General features: G+C 44.9%; 1 protein-coding gene across 4 annotated transcripts in view; it reads left to right on the top strand.

Moving 5' to 3' along the window:
* The window catches only part of USP35 (ubiquitin specific peptidase 35), a 27769-nt gene extending 9172 nt beyond the window's left edge, over window positions 1-18597 (top strand). For all 4 annotated transcript variants that reach the window (XM_064720252.1, XM_064720262.1, XM_064720245.1 and 1 more), the window contains exons 2-11: window positions 1615-2311; window positions 3470-3605; window positions 7364-7493; window positions 8909-9010; window positions 10870-11028; window positions 11774-11967; window positions 12087-12180; window positions 13753-13859; window positions 14637-15852; window positions 17023-18597. In XM_064720252.1, the coding sequence (XP_064576322.1) occupies window positions 1615-2311; window positions 3470-3605; window positions 7364-7493; window positions 8909-9010; window positions 10870-11028; window positions 11774-11967; window positions 12087-12180; window positions 13753-13859; window positions 14637-15852; window positions 17023-17193 (3006 nt within the window). In that variant the 3' untranslated portion in view covers window positions 17194-18597. The remainder of the gene's footprint in view (window positions 1-1614; window positions 2312-3469; window positions 3606-7363; window positions 7494-8908; window positions 9011-10869; window positions 11029-11773; window positions 11968-12086; window positions 12181-13752; window positions 13860-14636; window positions 15853-17022) is intronic.

Raw genomic sequence — 18597 nt, 5'->3', positions numbered from 1 at the left:
TATATATTCTATCCTGGGGAAACAGTGTGATGGAGAGCACTAGCTCTGCCATGGCTTGTTGCAGGGAAGGCAGCAATAGTGCTTGATGGGAGAAAAATAAATCCAGCACATGAGCAGAGGAATGTATGAGTCAGCAGGCAGGGGCCAGAAAGGGCAAAGTGGTTCTTGGAGAGGAATTGCAATGTAGCCTGTGGTCATCGCTGGATTGGAGGTGGCTATATATATATATATGTATATATATTTATCAATAATGGTTTTTTGTCATCTTGGGAGATTGTGGGCAAGCAATGATGGGAAGGGGTGATATTTAGTGAAGTAGGAAGGCTTCCCAGCCAATTAGCTGTGAGTCAAAGCTTGATGTTTGTGTCTGGCACTGTTTTACTCCTCCACCCTCAAGCAGCTGTTTAGCAGGAGCTAAGATACTCTCTGGCTCAGATACAGGCTTTCTCCAGGGATGGCATGGTCCTTGGATGGCATCTGCTGAGGTCTCTTCTGGCTGTCATCTGTGAAAACCATACTTGGGGTACATGCCATCTGCATGTGTATTCTTTGTCACCCCGTCCACTTGAAAAACTTCAAATGCTTCCCAAGTGCTAATGAAGGATCTTTCCACCAGCCCCACCAGGAACTGGTGCATGTTGGTCTCATTTCACAGATTAGGGAGCTGAGGAACAGAAAGGTGGGAATTATTATTCTGGTCAGATGAGTGTGGCTCATTTTAGGCTATAGGCAGGAAGGGACCTTCTCCAAATGTGTATTTGTGCAGTGCATTGTGCTGGGGGGACCTGCTGTGGATGAGCCTTTTTAGTCCCTGTAATACATTATAAAATCCTGACTGTCTAATTTTATCACTCTATAATGGTTTGGTTTTTGTTGGTTTTTTTTGGTTTGTTTTTTTGTTTTTTTTTTTTGTTTCTTTTGTGCAGTAGTGCATCCAACAACTGGTTATAAATGTTATTCTGAGCTTTTCCTTGGGAATTCCTTGTTTTTTTTAAACTCTTCTCCAATGCTTTCTTGCTGGTGAATTCAGGCTGTGACAAATGGGAAACTTTGCCTGACTCTGCAGTTTCTCTCCCCGCTCGCTTTGGTCCCGCATACAAATGCGGCAGGTCCCTGGGGAGCAGCCAAGACTGCACCACTCAGATGGAGTGGCTGGCAGCACGGTGTAAATGTTAAACAAACACCCCTGCCATTGCACAGAGAGGCTGCAATCCCACCTCTGCTTCCCAGGGCTTTTCTCTCCTTCCCTGAATGTGAAGACAATCATTGGGACCACCTGAGCCAGCAGACACCACTGTAAGACCTTGGATCCCTTAATTCCCCACTTGTGTCTTCTGTGGGTGTGTACTTGGTTGTTTGCAAGACAAAAATCTGTGAGTAATCAGAAGAAGTTCTGTATCTTTGTGTATCCATTCCATTTGGGGTCTTTAATCTCAGTCAAACATCACCAGAGTGGAAACCTTTCTGAATGCTACATGAAAAAGCCACAAGAATTACCCTCTTCAGAGTGGCTCCAGATAGCTCTGTTTTTTTGGCCTCCCTTGCCCCAGCCTGGGCTTAAAAGCTCAGCAGACCCTCCTTGAACTAACCTGCTGCTCTATCCCTCTCTTTTAGGAGAAGGGAGCAGAGATGGATAAGATACTGGAAGCTGTAGTGATGTCCTCTTACCCCAACAACGTGAAGCAAGGGCTTGTGAGGCGCGTCATCGAGGCATCGAAGCAGCCCATGGACAGTGAGCAGTGTTGGTCCATGTTGGAGCTGTCGACCAAGCTTTATCTCACTGGGGACACCAAGTATAAAAGAGAGATTGGGAAAGAGGTTTTGGAGGTCTATGGCCACTATCACCCAGAGGAGTTTGAGGAGTTCTTCAACGTCCGCTTCCTGCTGAGTCTCCTCCAGGAAGGCTATGGACCTCTGGGGAAGAGAAGCCATTATGTCCTTGATTATATCCAGTTAGGACTGCAGTTTGTCCTGGAAAGCCCATCAGCAAACAGCATCTTTAGCTTATTGAGGATCGAGGTGCTCCGGAAAGTGTGCGAGAGGCCCAGCCCCAAGCAGTGTGCGAAGATCAGCAAACTCCTGACGCAGCATCCTCAGTGCATTCCCACGGGAAAGCACCAGCTCCTCTTCTGTCAGCAGCTGATCCGGTGCATCGGGCAGTTCCAGTGCGTCTCCGAGGGGGAAGAGGAGATCATGGAGTTTTTGGAGCAGGTGAACAAAGTGAGTGGTCTGCTGCAGAGGATCTGGAGGACTCAGACCTCAGCCATCCTGCCCTCTTTGAAAGAACTGTTCACTATCATTTCTTCAACAGGTAATTTTAAAATAATAATTAAAAAAAATGCTGGGAATGTAAATGTTGGCTCTGATGAAGTCAAACTCAACTAGTTTGACATCTTGCAGGGTTTTCATCCACTACAGAAATGCAGCTGCAGATGAAATATAACAGACAAGAATCTCTAAAAGTTAGCAGAGCTCTGAGCTGGGAAAACAAAATCACCCTGAAACCAGAGGGAGTCTGCAGATGGGAGCTGTTAACAGGATCGAAGCATTTGCAGCATAAGTTTGTGTTCAGCACTTTCCAACATCAGCTGGGCTTAAGGGAAAGCATCTTAACTGCAGCTTATTAGAGTGGAACTTGAGAGCTTTTAGAAATGCCACTCTCTTTTGGCTGACTTGGTGGTGCCCCACTGCCTGCTCCCTACCAGAGACTAGGGATAAAGCTAAGCAGTTTTTTCTCTGACCTAAAGGTATGAAGCCCTTCTGACTGTCTGAAGGGTGGTTGCATCTTAGGGTGAGGCAGGCAATATTTATTCAACTTCTGGGACTTTTAGTTTATTGTGGAGGGTTTCAGAAGGTTTTTGGGAGGTACCAATGCCATGAAAGGCTGGTGAGCTCCTGCTTTAGCTATTCCTAAGGCAACAGGAGATTGGTTTTCCAGTATGACAGCCTCATCCATTGGAAGGAGGCCCATTTCCACGCAGGCAAAATTGCAGTTGCATCCTTTTGCATTATTTGCAATATTGAGTAAAAAGAGAGTAAGCAGAGGAAATTTGGTACCTGAGTGGGGCCAAACACGTGCCTGTAATCTCTTGCTCCCTTGGGCCTACATATGGCTTCAGGGAACAGCCATATTCTAAGATCCAGCTTCATTATGTGCTGCACTGGGATCTGAGGAATTATCCTCCTAGCACAGCCAATGGTGGAGTCTACACTGCTCGTTGGCAGCAGCTCAGTATCTGCTCCATGATGTGTGGATGTGGCATATGGGGATGTGGTTTAGTGGTGGACTTGGCAGCGCTGGGTTGAGGGTTGGACTTGATCTTTGAAAGCTTTTCCAATCTAAACAATTCTATGATTCTATTTTTTGTGGGCAGAAATTACTTGGTTTTTAGGACAAGAAATGACCTGGTGTGCCTGTTTTTCCTATCAACTAACATCTTCATTGCTGGGGGTGATCCCTGTCTTGCAGAGGAACAGGAAGCGCCCTCCAATGCCTTGGCCAGCGTGGTTCAGTTTGTCCCTCTGGAGCTCATGGATGGCGTCATAAGAAACCTGACCAATGATGACAGCATCACTGATGTGCAAATGATGATGGCCATTGGCAGGTAGGAGAGGCTGTGGGAGTGAAAGCTTTAACTCAGTTTGGAGAAATGCTCTGTGTGGTTTTAGCCCAAACAGTTTGGCTGGTGCTGCCTGGTGAGGAGTGTGTAGGGGAAAGGAAAACTTCTGTATCATTTCTTCTAGCCCTGAGGTCCTAGAGAACTTGAATAAAGAGTGTTTTTTATTATGATTATGACTATTATTATATTTGTTTGGCTTTAGTTTATTTTCTTATAAATAATTGCATTATCGGATGTCCAATATAGGCTATGTTGAAGAGGTTTGTTTTTGTTTTTTTTCCTGAAGCTATTAAGGCCTTTTTCTTCCCCAAAATCTCATTTTCATTATTTCATTATGATCTCTGTCTCCCTTCAGAAGGATATCTTCTTAAGCCACCAGTCACAGCTAAAGACTTATGTGAGGGAAGGGATGCCCAGCTGTTTCCAGGTCCCACCTTGGCCTTTGTCAGGTGGGTGTGCTGCAGCTGGACACACAAAGTCAGTGGAGACCTAGTCAAAGCATGATGAAGAGTAGTGGGTGAAAGGCTACCTGACATGCCAGACCTGGTCTTTGCAGCACCCGTGCCCTCTTTGGCATCGCCAGGTTCTTCTTTGCACTCTTATGTCCAAGTCCTACAGTTCTTCTGTGCTCCAGTGCCTGGCTCTGCACTTACTTGGGTGTATCTTCAATGATCTTAAGGATATTTTCCAGCCTAAATTATTCCACGATTCTATCTTTAACCCATGCTTTCCTTTGAGGTCTGCATTTAAACAGAATATATTCAACAGCAGTGGGGTGTGCACTTAACACAAGGGAGCTGCTCTGACTTGATCTCACTGGAAGCATCTTTTTTCCTCTTCTTATTACAGGATTTGTGTGTCCTTCCCAATAAGGTTGCATGACAGAAACATATTATTCCTGATGGGAAGTTTATGTATGCAGAAAGGAGTTACTTCTCTTTGGCCTGCTAGAGAAGATCATGGTTTTCCCAGAGTCCAGAGCAACCCAAGACAAAATACTAGGTTATCAGTTCAGTTCGTAACCCTCTTCTCCATCTTTTGCTCCTTCTGGACACTTGAGGCTACAAGCTCCAGATGAATCTTCTTAGAGTGCCAGTGTCTAAATACAGAGATTGCCAAATCAACAGCATCATTCCTTAAAACAGACTTTGTCATGCAGAAGGAGGAGTAAATAATTAGTCAGAGCCCACAGAATGTAATTAACATCACTTAGGATAAATGTTGAAGTTTTGGCAGCATGTTTATGGCAGATGAGTGCCCCAAAACCAGCGTGACCCCAGGCTGTTTGGTAGGTGAGCTTCATGCCTAGAAAATCAAAGGAAAATGAACAAATTGAAGATCTTTTACCCTAGTATCCCTGACAACAGATTGCATGCAGAAGTGTTTTTTCTGAAGTTTGGGTTTGGGAGTAGCAGGGGAATAAACTGGACTTATGTAGAACTTCTGGTCAAGCCTGTAAAGAACAAGTAGTGGTGGAAAAAGCAAGGCTGTCACCTGCTGGCATAAGTGCACACCACAAGCTCTTTTACAGAATTTGTCTATTTTTAGATAAACTCTATTATTGTGCTTCTGTGATGTCAGAGGTACTCACAGATTTGGGTTTTATTTTTTATCCCCTGGGGATGTATCTGTTCCAAAGAGCCCAGGTCTGGATGCAGAAGGCATCTGCTGTCTCACAGCTATGCAGGCACTCACAACCTCTGGAGATCAGGGTCTAGGCTTTTAAAAAATTAGCATACCTAATCAATGACTCTTCTGTCAAATTAGGGTCATCACTACTAAAATATTTGTGGATCGTGCAATGTGAATTTAAAATGTAATTTCTTCCTACTGTAGCAACACAGGCAGCACTGTAACTTAGCTACCAGTGCTAGCAAAGTATAGCTTCAATCAAATAAGGTTATTTTAGGCCTATTTAAAGAAGATAGGGAGAAAAAAGACCTTTGAATCTCTGGATCCATCTCCCTGCTTTATAGCATTGACATTACAGACCCCTTTCATTAGTGTTCAACTCTGCACCTCAAAGCAGGACTGTGTTCCCACTGCTGTTCTTTCACAGCTCTTCCACCACTGGGTTGCTTTAGTGGGTCAAATCTCTCTTCTAACAGCCAGTCTGTGTGTATTTCTGGCCATCTTACAGTTCATTTGATCTTATGCCAACAGAAATAGCTGAAATATCTTTTGCCTCCCTGGTGTTTATTCCTTCAATATGTGCAGGAAGAGCAGTCCCTTCCCATCTCTGCTTTTTCTCATGGCTGTGCTAAACAAGCCAGGTTATTTTAAGCTTTTCTTGCAGGAATTGTTCTTCATTTTCCCTACCACCTGAACAGGTTTCTTCTACACAGTTCATTGGTCTTGGGCACAGATGGTGGTGTTTGTGCACCCTGTTCACCATGGCAGCCTGACCACAACCTGAAGTCATTGTTTTGCTATGGAGAACACCTTTCTTTCTGCACCACAGGTGGTGATGGTCCTTTCCATGGCTGCTGTTACACTGGGAGCATGTAGTCACCTGGCATCTGCCTGGTTGTCTTCAGGCAGATGAGTTGCTGTAGCCTCCATTTCTGGTGCCTTACATGCCTTCTGAATCAATACATTTCCTTCCAGTTCTACATTTCTAATCCTCAGGATCTTCCCTGTGACTCCTTGATCTTCCTCTTGTGTTGGTGATGCTTGACAGCTCTGCATCTTCACATACAGGGATTGCATGGCTTTCCTTGTTCTCCTCTGGTGCAAATGTCTGTGCAAGCTTCTCTGGCATTTACTTTATTATCCACCTTGGCTTGACTTTTATTGTTTTTCAACACCAACATATTCTGCTTTTGAAGGTTTTTTTACTGACTAGACTTTAATTTTTCCAGTTCACTGTAAACTTCATAATTCCTGCTCTTTGCCTTGTGGTGGTTAGTTATCTATCTTCCCTTCTTTTACTTTGCATAAGATACAGATTTATAAGTAAAAGGAACTGACTGGGTAAGGTAGCTGAACTGAGGTGTAGCCTGAAGGTTTGGGGTATCTTCAAATCAAAAGTACTGAAATGGCCAGCAAAGTTGGATACTTGGAGATCCCAAGTCTTACTTTCTTCCTGGTTGTTTAGCATTAAATTTTAATAGAAACAATGTGTAATCACTTAGGTTATTGTTTTACAAGAAACTTCTGTAAAGCACTTATTTCTTGCAGAAACTTGACAACTTGTTGGTTGAATGGCTAGAAAAGAAATTTTTTTGCCTGTGACATTCAGGAATAATTGGCTTCTATTAGAGTTTCCAGGTAGAGTTTTTTAAGTATGTTTTTGGAAATAAATGTTTCCCACACAGAGAACTAAAATATATGAATCTGAATGGTTTTTTCTTACCAGTAACAATGCAGAGATCAAATCAGTATCATTTGTTTTCTAATGGTGACAATGCAGAGACCTCAATCAAACCCTCACCTGAGTAGTATATAGAGCACTGCACCAGTTTTAAAAACTTGAATTTGACTAGACTGAAATTTTTGGAAAAAAATCCCCACTTTACTCAATGGACTTGGGCCTGATCCTCTGAAGAACCACAGTGTGATGGTGACATTGGGGTATTTCTTCTTCAGACTCTGTTGTGCTTTGAATAATGTGAAATGCCTTGTGCAGAGCCTGTCTCATCCCAGTGACTGGACACCAGTTTGGAGGAGGTTTGACCCAGAGTGGAGCTTGACTTTTACAGTATGTGCATTAAATTTATTTAAGAGTTTGTGTTTCATTTCAGGATGATTGACTGGGTGTCCTGGCCCCTGGGAAAGAACATAGACAAGTGGATCATTGCTCTGCTGAAGGGCTTGGCTGCAGTGAAAAAGTTCAGCATCTTGATTGAAGTCACTCTTTCGAAAATAGAAAAGGTCAGTTGGCTCTTTTAAATGTGAATGTGAACCATAGAAATACCATCTTGCACCTGAAATATCACCCTGCCTTTCAAATGAAAGGATGAGATGCAAAGAGAAAAAAGAGTTTGCTGTCCCAAGGGATACTGATTTTGCTGCTAGGAATGATGTTCTCCAGAAAAACCTGGGATTCTGCAGGTTGTGGTCTGCAGAGGTACTGATATCTTAAAGGTTATGAAATCAAGTAGCCAAGGATTTTCAAACCAGTCAAACACTCTACTTCCCAAACTATGAAGCTCTTGTAAGACTTGCTTTTGGGAATGTGACATGCTCTCCTTTGACCATGCCTGGGTCATTGCTGGCTGGCACAGGTAAAATACATATCAGTGAGTGTATTAATAGCCTACACAGTCACAGGTCAGTTCCAAAGCCTGTGCCCTGGCTTGGCTCTTTTATTAATGTAGATAAAGCCCCCACTGCCATTGCCATCATCTGTTTCAGCAGTGAGTACTTGCTCTCCCTGAAAATTGTGATCAAGCTGTCCCAAGGGATACTGGTCACTATTTCAGAACTTCTTCCATGCTGTGGTCCTACTCTTCCCTCCTTCATATAATGGGGATAACACCTGAGCCACCAGAAGAAGTCATCATAGAAGCTACTAAAACTATGTTCTTAGGCACATGGCTTAATGCTGGGCTTGGAAGTGCTGGGTGAACAGCTGGGCTCAATGATTTTAGAGATATTTTCTCCCCTAAATGATACTATCATTCTATAATTATCAGTATTGGAACATTATCAATAACTGCATTTGTCTTTGTGATCCCTCAAGTGCATTGAGCAGTGGGACAGTAGCCAAGCATCTCTGGCTTTTCTTTCTTTCCTTTCATTATCAATACATAGGAAAGGGATGCAGCCCATAAAATAACATGTGATTTTTGGAAACCCTTAGAAGTTATGATCTGACAACAGTAGAGGGTATAGAGGTATTTTTTTTAAAGTAGAACAAATATAATTATGTAGCCTTTGAAAAAGATACTTGTTTTTATCTCTTTGTCTGAAAAGTTAGTGATAAAGTTCCAAATATCTAAATAAATTAAGAGGCATGTTTTAGAAAATCTAGCATTCTGCTGTGCTTGCATAGTTTTTTCATGAGGAGATATGGAGATGCAGCACTGTCACAGAGGCATTACATAAGGCTGGAAGGGTGAGGATAACCCACACAGTGTTTTTAAGGGTGCCCTGAGCCAATGCTCAGGACAGGAGATGACTCTGGAGACCTAGTTACAGGCTGCTTGCTTCAACATGCAGCATGGAGTAGGAAGAGACCAGCAGCCATGGGAGATGCCCAGTGCCTCTGTTTCCTACTGTTCCTTTCTCCTGCTGGTTGCAGTGCCATCCTGCCTTCTCATTTGCTTTATTTTCTCCTCCACCAGGTCTTCTCCAAGCTGCTGTACCCCATTGTGAGGGAGGGGGCTTTGTCTGTCCTGCAGTACATGCTGCTGAGCTTCCAGCACTCCCACGAGGCATTTCACTTGGTAAGGCTGAGTCTGGCACTTGGCTGAGGCCATTGTCCTGAGTGTAACCCTGCTGAGTGTATCCTAGGGATAGGGGGGCACCTAAGGTGTGGCAGATGTTGCCACTCTGGCTTTGGAGTGCATTTGGTGGAGCCTTTGAATTGAGAACATCTCAGAGGGCCCTCACTGTGGAGGGCAGGGAATACATTATTAAACAGGCCTTGCTTGTCCTAAGTGGGTGCCTTCCTGTCTGTCGGACTCAGTGGGCCCCATCCCACGTGTGACCTTAAATTGTCACCAACACGTGGCACCCATTTCTTTAAGTGGTGCGTCATCTTTGAAAGGTTTGAACAGCATCCGTGCAGCAAGACCAGAAGACTGGATCAGAACACTTCACTACACAAATTCTCTGATAAAAGCAAAAACAACTTCTGGCAACATTTGAATATCCACTTTTCATTTCCACAGTGATATTTTATAGTTTGTTTTGCAGTTGGCACTAAGGCACAGATCTGCTTCCTGCTGGTGTTGCCTCTGGAATGCTGAATTTAAAAAACGAGGCTGAAGGCAAAAGCATGCTTGTAGTGATTGAACTGATAAAAGCAGTGATGGAAAAATTACTCCTATTAATGTTTGATTTTGTACTTGCTGGTTAAAGCCCTTATATTTGGCTTTTCACCTGAAGTTCACAGAACAAACAGATGAAGCTAGAAAAAAGCAAAGCTAGCCAACATTTTCAACTGATGCTTTCTCATTCCTCAGCTGGAGATACTTTGAAGGAACCTGAATTTCTTGAGAAACTCTTTGGTTTCTAAAAATAGAGCAATTCCAATTTGTTCTCTTCAGCTGGACATCAAGTTTTGAAACACTCCAAAAGCTGTGAGTTGCTCTTGGCTTGAAGTTTCCATCTGTAGCCCATAAGCATAAATTTCTTCTTTTATTTAAAAAACCCAAAACCCAACAGGGCCAAACCATGTCTTTTTGTGTTTGCCCTGACGCTTTGGAAGGGTTTTGAGAATTGTTCACATCACAACTTGGCAAAATTCTGATGTACAAAAAGGTGCTGCAATTGATCTTCTTCCCCAACAACCTTTTCTGTTGGAAGGGAAATAGTTAAAATCTCAACATTTTGAAGGGAAAGGAACAGAGGAGAAGAAGACCAAGTGAGGAAGAGATGATCTGGAAATGGCTGGACTGGGGTCCTGATACTTTTCTCCAGGATTACACTGGGCTAAAAATAACTTAAAATATAAATATGAAAGAGGTTGTGTAAGTGCCTGGGTCACTGTAGCACATCTGCAGGGTTGGAAATCGGTTGTTAATTCTGTGTGCAGCTGCAGGGTCAGCAGAGGGTGCCCGTGAGCAATGGATCATTTGCATTTGTATCTGCTTGTGCATTTGTACGTTTTTGAGATGAAAAATAAAGACTGTGCTGCTTATATGCCTGTTGCCACCTGTTCTACCATACCAATTCCAGTTCAGTGTATTCAGTATAAAATTAAAAGCACAGCAGACAACATTTCTTCTAGGCTAATCCCATCTACCTACCTTGCAGGTTTGAATCCCTGTATTTGGCAGTCAGCATATCCTTTCCACCGTGGATGTGGGATTTAGGGGAGATTAAAGAATGGCATTTGCAGCTCAGCAAAGCAGCAGCACAAACCTGCAGGTGTCATGCAACAGAAAACCCTCTAAGGTTGCCAAAATCAACAAGAGAGTTGCTGTTGGGTTTAAAGGGTAAAGGATGAAGTCTAGAGTGGCGCTGAAGTTAACTCCTGTTTACTGTCTTTTCTGCCTGCAGGTGAATTTCACTCCCCTAAAGGTATTAATGTTCTGTGAATAACGTGGAGTAATTTTTGTAGTGAATTTTTCTTTTCCAGCTACTCCCTCACATCCCCAGGCTGGTGGCCTCTTTGAAGAAGGAAGACTCCAATTCTGCAACCAGCTCCCTGGAGCAGCTGGCTGAGCTCATCCACTGCATGTTCTTCCGCTTCTCAGGATTCCCAGACCTCTATGAACCAGTCCTAGAAGCAGTTAAAGTGAGTCATACCCTTCTCAGTCATTTTACGGCTTTCCATATGAAATGGCATCTCTGCCAGTAGCTAGAGTAGAGGGACTGTCTCACTGGTAGGGATGTTCTGACCTCAACACCTCAGATGGTGGTAGAAGAGAGGGGATTAAAATTCGGAGTCTGAGCCCTGTGTAGGTAGGTTGAAGGAAGTTACTTCTCAAATGGTGGGCCTGCAGAAGTCCTGATGTTGCCTGTAGGTTTTAGCTATAACTTTGTTCTGAAATGCCTCTAAAGGACTAATACAAACAAGTAAACTGTTCTGTGCATGGAGGCAGGTTCATGTGAGGAGCAGGAAAATTAGTTGTGTGAATGCCTCTAGCAGAGGAGTTTTGCAGTTGCCCATTACTAATTCTTCATGGGAAGATGTCAGTCATGGGATCATAGAATACCCTGAGTTGGAAGGGACCCACGAGGATCATGGAGTTCAACTCCTGACCCTGCACAGGACAGGAATCACACCAGGTGCCTAGGAGCATTGTCCAAATGCTTCTTGGCTTGGTGCCATGACAACTTTCTTGGGAAACCTGTTCCAGTGTCCAGCCACCCTATGCTGAACACTTTTCCTAATATCCAACCTAAATCTCCCCTGACACAGCTTCGTGCTGTTTCCTTGTGCCCTGTCACTAGTACCAGAGAGAAGGGATTAGTACCTGCCCTCAGCTTCCCCTTGTGAGGACAGATGATGATTTGTAACACAGATCTCTCTTTCCAAGGCTCTCCCGATTCCAAATGAAGACCGGATTAAACACCTCTTGGGACAAAATGCTTGGACCTCCCAGAAGAATGAGCTGGCCTGCTTCTACCCACGCCTGGCATCTAAATCAGAGACGGGAAAGATTGGGTTAATTAACTTGGGAAACACTTGCTACATGAACAGCATCATACAGTCTCTTTTCATGGCTTCAGAGTGAGTTTTTCCTCCCTTGCTCCCGTTCAGGACTGCTCCAGGGGTTGCTTGTCACTCCAGCCTTGCATGTCCACACTGATTTTCCATCTCACAGATTGCATCTCTGCTTTTTTTCACAGCTTTCGGCATTCGGTGCTGAATTTAACTGAGGGCAACTCCCAGCCCCTGATGACAAAGCTCCAGTGGCTCTTTGCATTTTTGGAGCACAGTCAGGTAATTATTTCATGTTTTAGTTATTTGTTTGGACTGTCGGCTGCGGAAAGGCTCGTCTCCAAGTTGCTTCCTGCTGGCTCCAATGTGCTGATAAGGAGCTGTGGATCTTGGTGGGATTTTGTAATGGGACAAATTTTGTTTATATGAAGGAGGCTAATTTTGGGAGAGGTGGAGGGAAACTCCTATCACCCATGAAAGTGGGCTATGTTCACACCAGGCTGCCTGTCTTTAGTTTGTGGTCTTCTTGGGCTGGGCTGATGTCATAGCTAATGTTTTTGACAATGAAGTCCATTAGGTAATAGTTTACATCTGTGGTCAGCTGAGAAGCCTGTTGGTGTGAAGCAGAGGCTTTGTTTCTTGCTGTGCAGCAAGGGAGAAGACTGGAGCAGCTCCCTTGTCCCACTGCTGCCCAGCAAAGCACTAGCAATCAGAGGAAATTGCTTTAAAAGTGGTTTTTTTAAAAGGATAATTATAAAAATCCCCTTAGATTCCAGATTGTTGAATCCTCTGTATGTGAGGAAAGTAAAATAAAAATAACACCCTTAAGTAAATGTAAATATTCCCATTGCAAATGTGAAATTTAATGGAGTGACTCCTGGAGGTACAGCTAGGTCATATCTAATTCCTCTCTTGAAAATATATCTTTCTGTCCCTAGAAAGACAAGATTTTGGAAAGGCAGTGAATTTTCCCTTGCTAGGTAGCAAGTCATCCAGGCTTCTTCATTTCGCAAGCCTTGACTGGCAGAGCTGGCTGGTAGCATTGTGGTATTATGTCACAACAGATGACCTGAGGGGCAAATATAGATATCCTGTAAAATTTAATATTGAGTAATAGTAGAATCTAGCTTTTGATGGCAGGTTAGGGTGTCTGTGTTCTGTGATGAGCTAGTAGAGAAGCATGCGGTGTAGCTGATGGTTATAGTTTCTTGTTAATTTCCTTTTGGTTATTTTTATTCTTTGGGTTGTTCTTCAAGTTGCCTTTTTTCTAAAAATGGGTCTTTTCCCATATTAATTAAATATCTGCTTCCTAGTGACAGCAGTTACATTATCTGGTAACACAGATTACCTGCGTGCAGTGATCAGAATGTTGGGTGAAAGTTTAGTGTTTTTTTCGTTTTGGTTTGGTGTTGGTTTTTTTTGTTTTGTTTGGTTTTGGTTTTGGTTTTTGTTTGATTTTTTTTTTTATGAAAGGATTTCATGAGAGAGATCCTGATTAAATTAAATGGAGCAGCAAATTAAATTCAGGCTGAATTAAGTAGAATTATCTGGATCAGGTCAATAAACCATTTAAAAATTGAATGATAAACACATATCCATGTGTTTATTTTATAGAAGTATACATAGAATAATGTCTGAAATTCATCCTTACCATCCTGGCTTGCAGCAAACCAAGAAAGTCTTTCTGTGCACTGGGATTAGCCTTTGGAGGGGGGAAAAAGGGATCTTATCAGACACAGAACACTGTGCTCCCAGTGGACCAACCAAAAACCACTCCTCTCATCTCTCCATCCCCCTTTGGGAATTGAGGAAAAATCTATAGGATTAAATGCATTTCTTCTGTGTTGCTGCCAGCGACCTGCCATCTCCCCTGAGAGCTTCCTGTCTGCCTCCTGGCCGCCCTGGTTCACCCCTGGAGCTCAGCAGGACTGCTCAGAGTACCTCAAGTATTTGCTGGACCGGTACGTGATGAGCACCGTCCCCAAACCCCAGTGTAGTGTTTAATTGTTTAGTGCTAACCCACATGCAAACAGGGCTGGGACCCAGAGGAGCTGGGAGAGTGGAGGGTTGGGATAGTGAGATTGGTCTGAAATGAAATTCTGTTTCTAATGAAACCCTGTTTGGACAGTTTTAGGGGTTAGGTCAGAACTTAGTTCAACTTGAAAATTTCTGCCTTTGCTCTGAGGACGCAAGGAATTCATAGAATTACAGAGTCATTATGGTTGGAAAAGACTCCTATTATCATTGAGTCCAACCATTAAGAAGTCCACCGCTAAATCATGTCCCTAAATGCCACCTCTACACATTTTTAACACTTCTAGGAACAGTGATTTCACAACTTCCTTGGTCAGTCTGTTCCAATGTCTGACTGCCCTTCACCCTTTCAGTGAAGAGATTTTTCCTGATACCTAATCTAAAATTGTACCAACCTTAGAGATTCACCTGACAAGCCACTCAGCCTACTCTGTAAAATATTGATTCTTGCCTTTACCTAGAAATATCAAATCTCTGGTGTCCCAATGGTCCTTCTAGAAGTATGTGATCAGTGGCACATGAGGACTTCAGGTTCCCAAATCCTGTCAGACTCTTTCCCACCTTTTTCCCACAGCATCAGACCCCTGGGTATAGGCAGGTTAACTGGGATTAACTACTTGCAGTGAAGAACAGGAGCCCTACTTTAGAAACTGCCTCTTGGTGTTGTATTGATGCATAACACAGCCTTTTCTCCCCTGCCAAAGATTGCATGAAGAGGAAAAAACTGGAAAAAGGATCTACCAGAAACTCAAGGAATCCAGCTTGACGTCTCAGGCAGTGGAGCATCATTACTTAAACAAGACATTGATTGAGAAGATGTTTGGGGGTAAAATGATGACAAAGATCCGCTGCTTGAAGTGCCTGAATGTTTCCTCCCGAGAAGAAGTCTTCACAGACCTGTCCCTGGCTTTTCCTCCATCGGACAGGAATGTGCATGGGAGCACACATATTCTACCAGTGGAAGAAATTGGCCCACAGTTCATTGAGCCTCCAGAAAATGCAGGCCAGCTCATGGGCTCTCCCTGGATCCAGAGGAAGGCCCCCATGGCCAGTGACCATGCAGCCCCATCAGTGTCAGTGGAAACATTAGGTTCCCAGGAACAAGGAGAAGCAGCAAATCCCATGCGTGGCAATGGTGTTGGGGTGGATGCAGCCAAAGACCCTCTCTCAACTTTCAGAGAGCAGGCATGTGCTCCCAAGGACTCCAGATCTGTCCCAGATTTAATCAACTATTTTCTATCCCCAGAGAGACTGACAGCAGAGAATAAATACCACTGTGAGAAATGTGCATCCTTGCAGGATGCTGAAAAGGTGGCAGAGCTGACAGAGGGTCCGCACTACCTCATCCTCACACTGTTGCGGTTTTCCTTCGACCCACGGACTATGAAGAGAAAGAAGATCTTGGACAATGTCTCTATCCCTGTGGTGCTCAAGCTACCCATCCTTGTTGCTCCAGAGGAAACTGAGGAGGTTTGCCAGCACGGGAAGGATGGTGCTGTCCCAGGAAGTGGCTTCATGACTGTTGTGTATGACCTCTGCAGTGTGGTGGTGCATTCAGGCATCTCCTCCGAGAGTGGCCACTACTACTGCTACTCCAGGGAGTGCACTGACACCGTCCCCCACGGGCAGCCCCAGGATGGGGTGCCAAAACCAGCCTCTGACAAACAGCTGGACTTGGAAATCCAGTGGTACCTCTTCAATGACACCAGAGTTTCCTTCTCCTCCTTCGAATCGGTCAGCAACGTCACCTCGTTCTTCCCCAAGGACACTGCCTATGTCCTGTTCTACCGGCAGCGGCCGGAGCGGCAGAGCTGCCTGCTGCACGAGGCTCTGGCTGAGGCTAGCCGCCTGCATGGAGAACCATCCCTCCACAAGGACCTGATGGAAGCCATTTCCAAAGATAACATCCTCTTCTTGCAGGTAACTCCCGCTGCTGTGCACAGCAGCGTGTGGTCCTGCAGCTGTCCGGCTCATGTGCCACATTCCACAAATCCAGGCAGCAGTGGGATCCTGTCCTGTGGTTAAAATCCTGCAGATATCCACCCACTCCCTGAAGAGAAATCACTTTTAATTTTTAGCCCCCAGATACAAACAGGTTATACATTCCTGATGAAACTGGGCACTGCCATTGGTGCCAGACTTGTGGCTGTGCTTGGGGTTGATTTGCTATTGTCTGCTCCTGAAAGTTGAGCCCAAAATTTTCTTTGAAATGCCTGGGAAAGAGAGGATGATGGAATAGCTTGGATTGGAAGGGGCCTTTAAAGGCTATCTAGTCCACCTCCCCTGCAGGCTGAGCAGGGACATCTTCAACTCAGATGCTTAGAGCCCCCCCCCATGTGGGCTGATCTTGAATGTTCCCAGGGTGGAGCATCTCCTGCCTCTCTGGGAAATCTGTGCCAGTGCCTCACCACCTTCATTGTAAAATACTTGTTTCTTTCGTTCTACTCCTTCCTCTCCTTCCCACCTTCACTCACTGGTAACTAGCTGTTCCTTCCTACCACCTCTGACATTCACCTGAACCATTGCAAGCAAAGTCTTCTTTTTTTAACTTTTTCTCTTCTTATCATAGAATCATAGAATAGTTTGGGTTGGAAGGGACTTACAGACCATCCAGTTCTAACCCCTCTGCCACGGGCAAGGACCCTTTCTGCTAGACCTAGGTGCTCAAAGCCCCATCCAACCTGGCCTTGAACACTTCCAGGGATGGGACATCCACAGCTTGCCTGAGCAGATGGGTGAGCTGGGAATACAAAGTAGAACAGATTCCATTCAGCTGATGGAGCTCAATGCTTTCCAAACAACAGTGTCCCATATGACATGACCTGCATGTGGAGCGATTTGGGGGGTCCCTCCTCTCCCGCAGGTGATACAGGAGGGCTGGGTGTGATCACTGAAGAGCTGCAATGTTCTGCTGCATCCCTCCTGCTGAGCTCTAGAGCACATGGCCGTCACACCCCACTTTAATTTGAAGGGAGCTCCCAGGGGATACCTTACAGGCTCTCGGCTCCTCAGGGATGGTGGGAGCACCCCCCACTTGAGTCTTTTATCTGCTGATATCCTTGTGCTATTTTCCCCCCTTCCTTCTCCCAGGAGCAGGAAAAAGAAGCGAGGAACAGAGCCGCCTATATTTCTGCCTTGCCCAAGTCCCCGCTGTGGTGGAGAGACTTGGACAGGGACAAGGATGATGACAGCTCCTCAGGGGGCTGCAGCCCAGCAGCGGGCGGGGGCGGATCCGGCTCCTTCCACGGACTCGTCTTCTAGCCCACAGCTTGAGCCACATGGGCAGTGTCCATGGGGCCAGCCCAAAACCAGAAGCTCCTCTTCCTCACCCTGATAACAGTGAGCATCTCGGAGGAGGATTTGAGAAACATTTCAACGGAAGAGGTCTCAGGGGCTGATTTGGAGGCGCCTGGAGGGTCTCGCTGCTTCCTATGCACTTGGTCTTCATGCCTTAATGTACCTAAGCTAACGCAGAAATGAGCAGCTGACAACAGCTCGGAGAAGTGCCCTTTTGCTTCATCATAGCCATGTCTTGCCTGCTGTGAGCCATGCCACCAGCCTGGGGAGGTGACAGGGACAGGCGTGGGGAGGAAGACAGACCCAGCAGGGCCCCAAGGATGGAGATGTCCCATGCACACCCTGTCTGCAGCCCTTCCCATGGCACTGAGTTGGTTCTGGGGTGACCTCTGCTCAGTTGTTATATTTCTTTTTAATGTGGTTTGGGAACCCCCCATGAAAAACCCCGAAGGTAGAAAAAAGTCTGGAAAATGCCAAAATGTAGCAGTGCTGGTCTGTGAGGCGGTGAGCTTGTAAGACAATCAGTGTCAGGTCAACCAGAGGGAGTTTATGCTTTTTTATTGCTTTGTTTATTGCAAGACACCCAAAAGAGACTGAGGGGCACAAACCCCTCCAGCCAAGAGAGACTGACCTGATGCATTTGGGGTTTCTGGGCTTCAGTGAAGACCCATTGTGTTACTGATGACTTCTGGATGCTTTTAGTGTGCACGGCAGGCCAAGACACACAGCTGTTTTTCCAGATGTGTCCTTAGGACCCCATTAGTCTCTTTCTGCTCCTGTCATTTGATGGCTTTCTGGGATGGATCTGCCCTTTAAAATTTGGGTTTTCCCTTGGGATACCCTGAACTGAGCAGCAGATGACAGAGCCCCCCTAAACTCATGATCTATTTTTTTTTAAATGCTGATTTGCAAGGTGAGTAGCCCAACCAGATATGTTATAGCAATCCAATATCAGTATATACTGTGTAAACCAATGTATTATATAAATCAGTAATGGAACGGGGGCTGATTTTGATGGCAGATGGCCAGCTCAAGCCCCAGGCAGCACATCTGCAGGACCACAGCTCCTGCCCATGTCCCTCCCCAGCTGTTTTCTCCTGCCTGCTCCTCCCTCACACCTGTAGTAGAGATTTCTCTGGCTCAAGTGGCAGAGTCTTGTGCCTTAGGTCCTAAGTGCAAGGCCTAATCCTGACCATGGCATATTGGGGTAGGAGTATTGTGTTTTTGTGGAGGAAAAGGCAAAGCACAGACATTGCTATGGATAATGTGAGCAGAAAGTCTGCTAGAGAGGACACTTGGGGTCAAATATCTGGTGTAGACTATCATATTCTTTTATTGTCTTTCCTATATATAAATAAAGGAAATTAA

The sequence above is a fragment of the Zonotrichia leucophrys genome, chromosome 1 (genome assembly GCF_028769735.1).
Source record: "Zonotrichia leucophrys gambelii isolate GWCS_2022_RI chromosome 1, RI_Zleu_2.0, whole genome shotgun sequence".
NCBI lineage: Eukaryota > Metazoa > Chordata > Aves > Passeriformes > Passerellidae > Zonotrichia > Zonotrichia leucophrys.
Note: the sequence above shows the minus strand (reverse complement) of the source record. Positions and strands in the feature narration are given on the sequence as shown.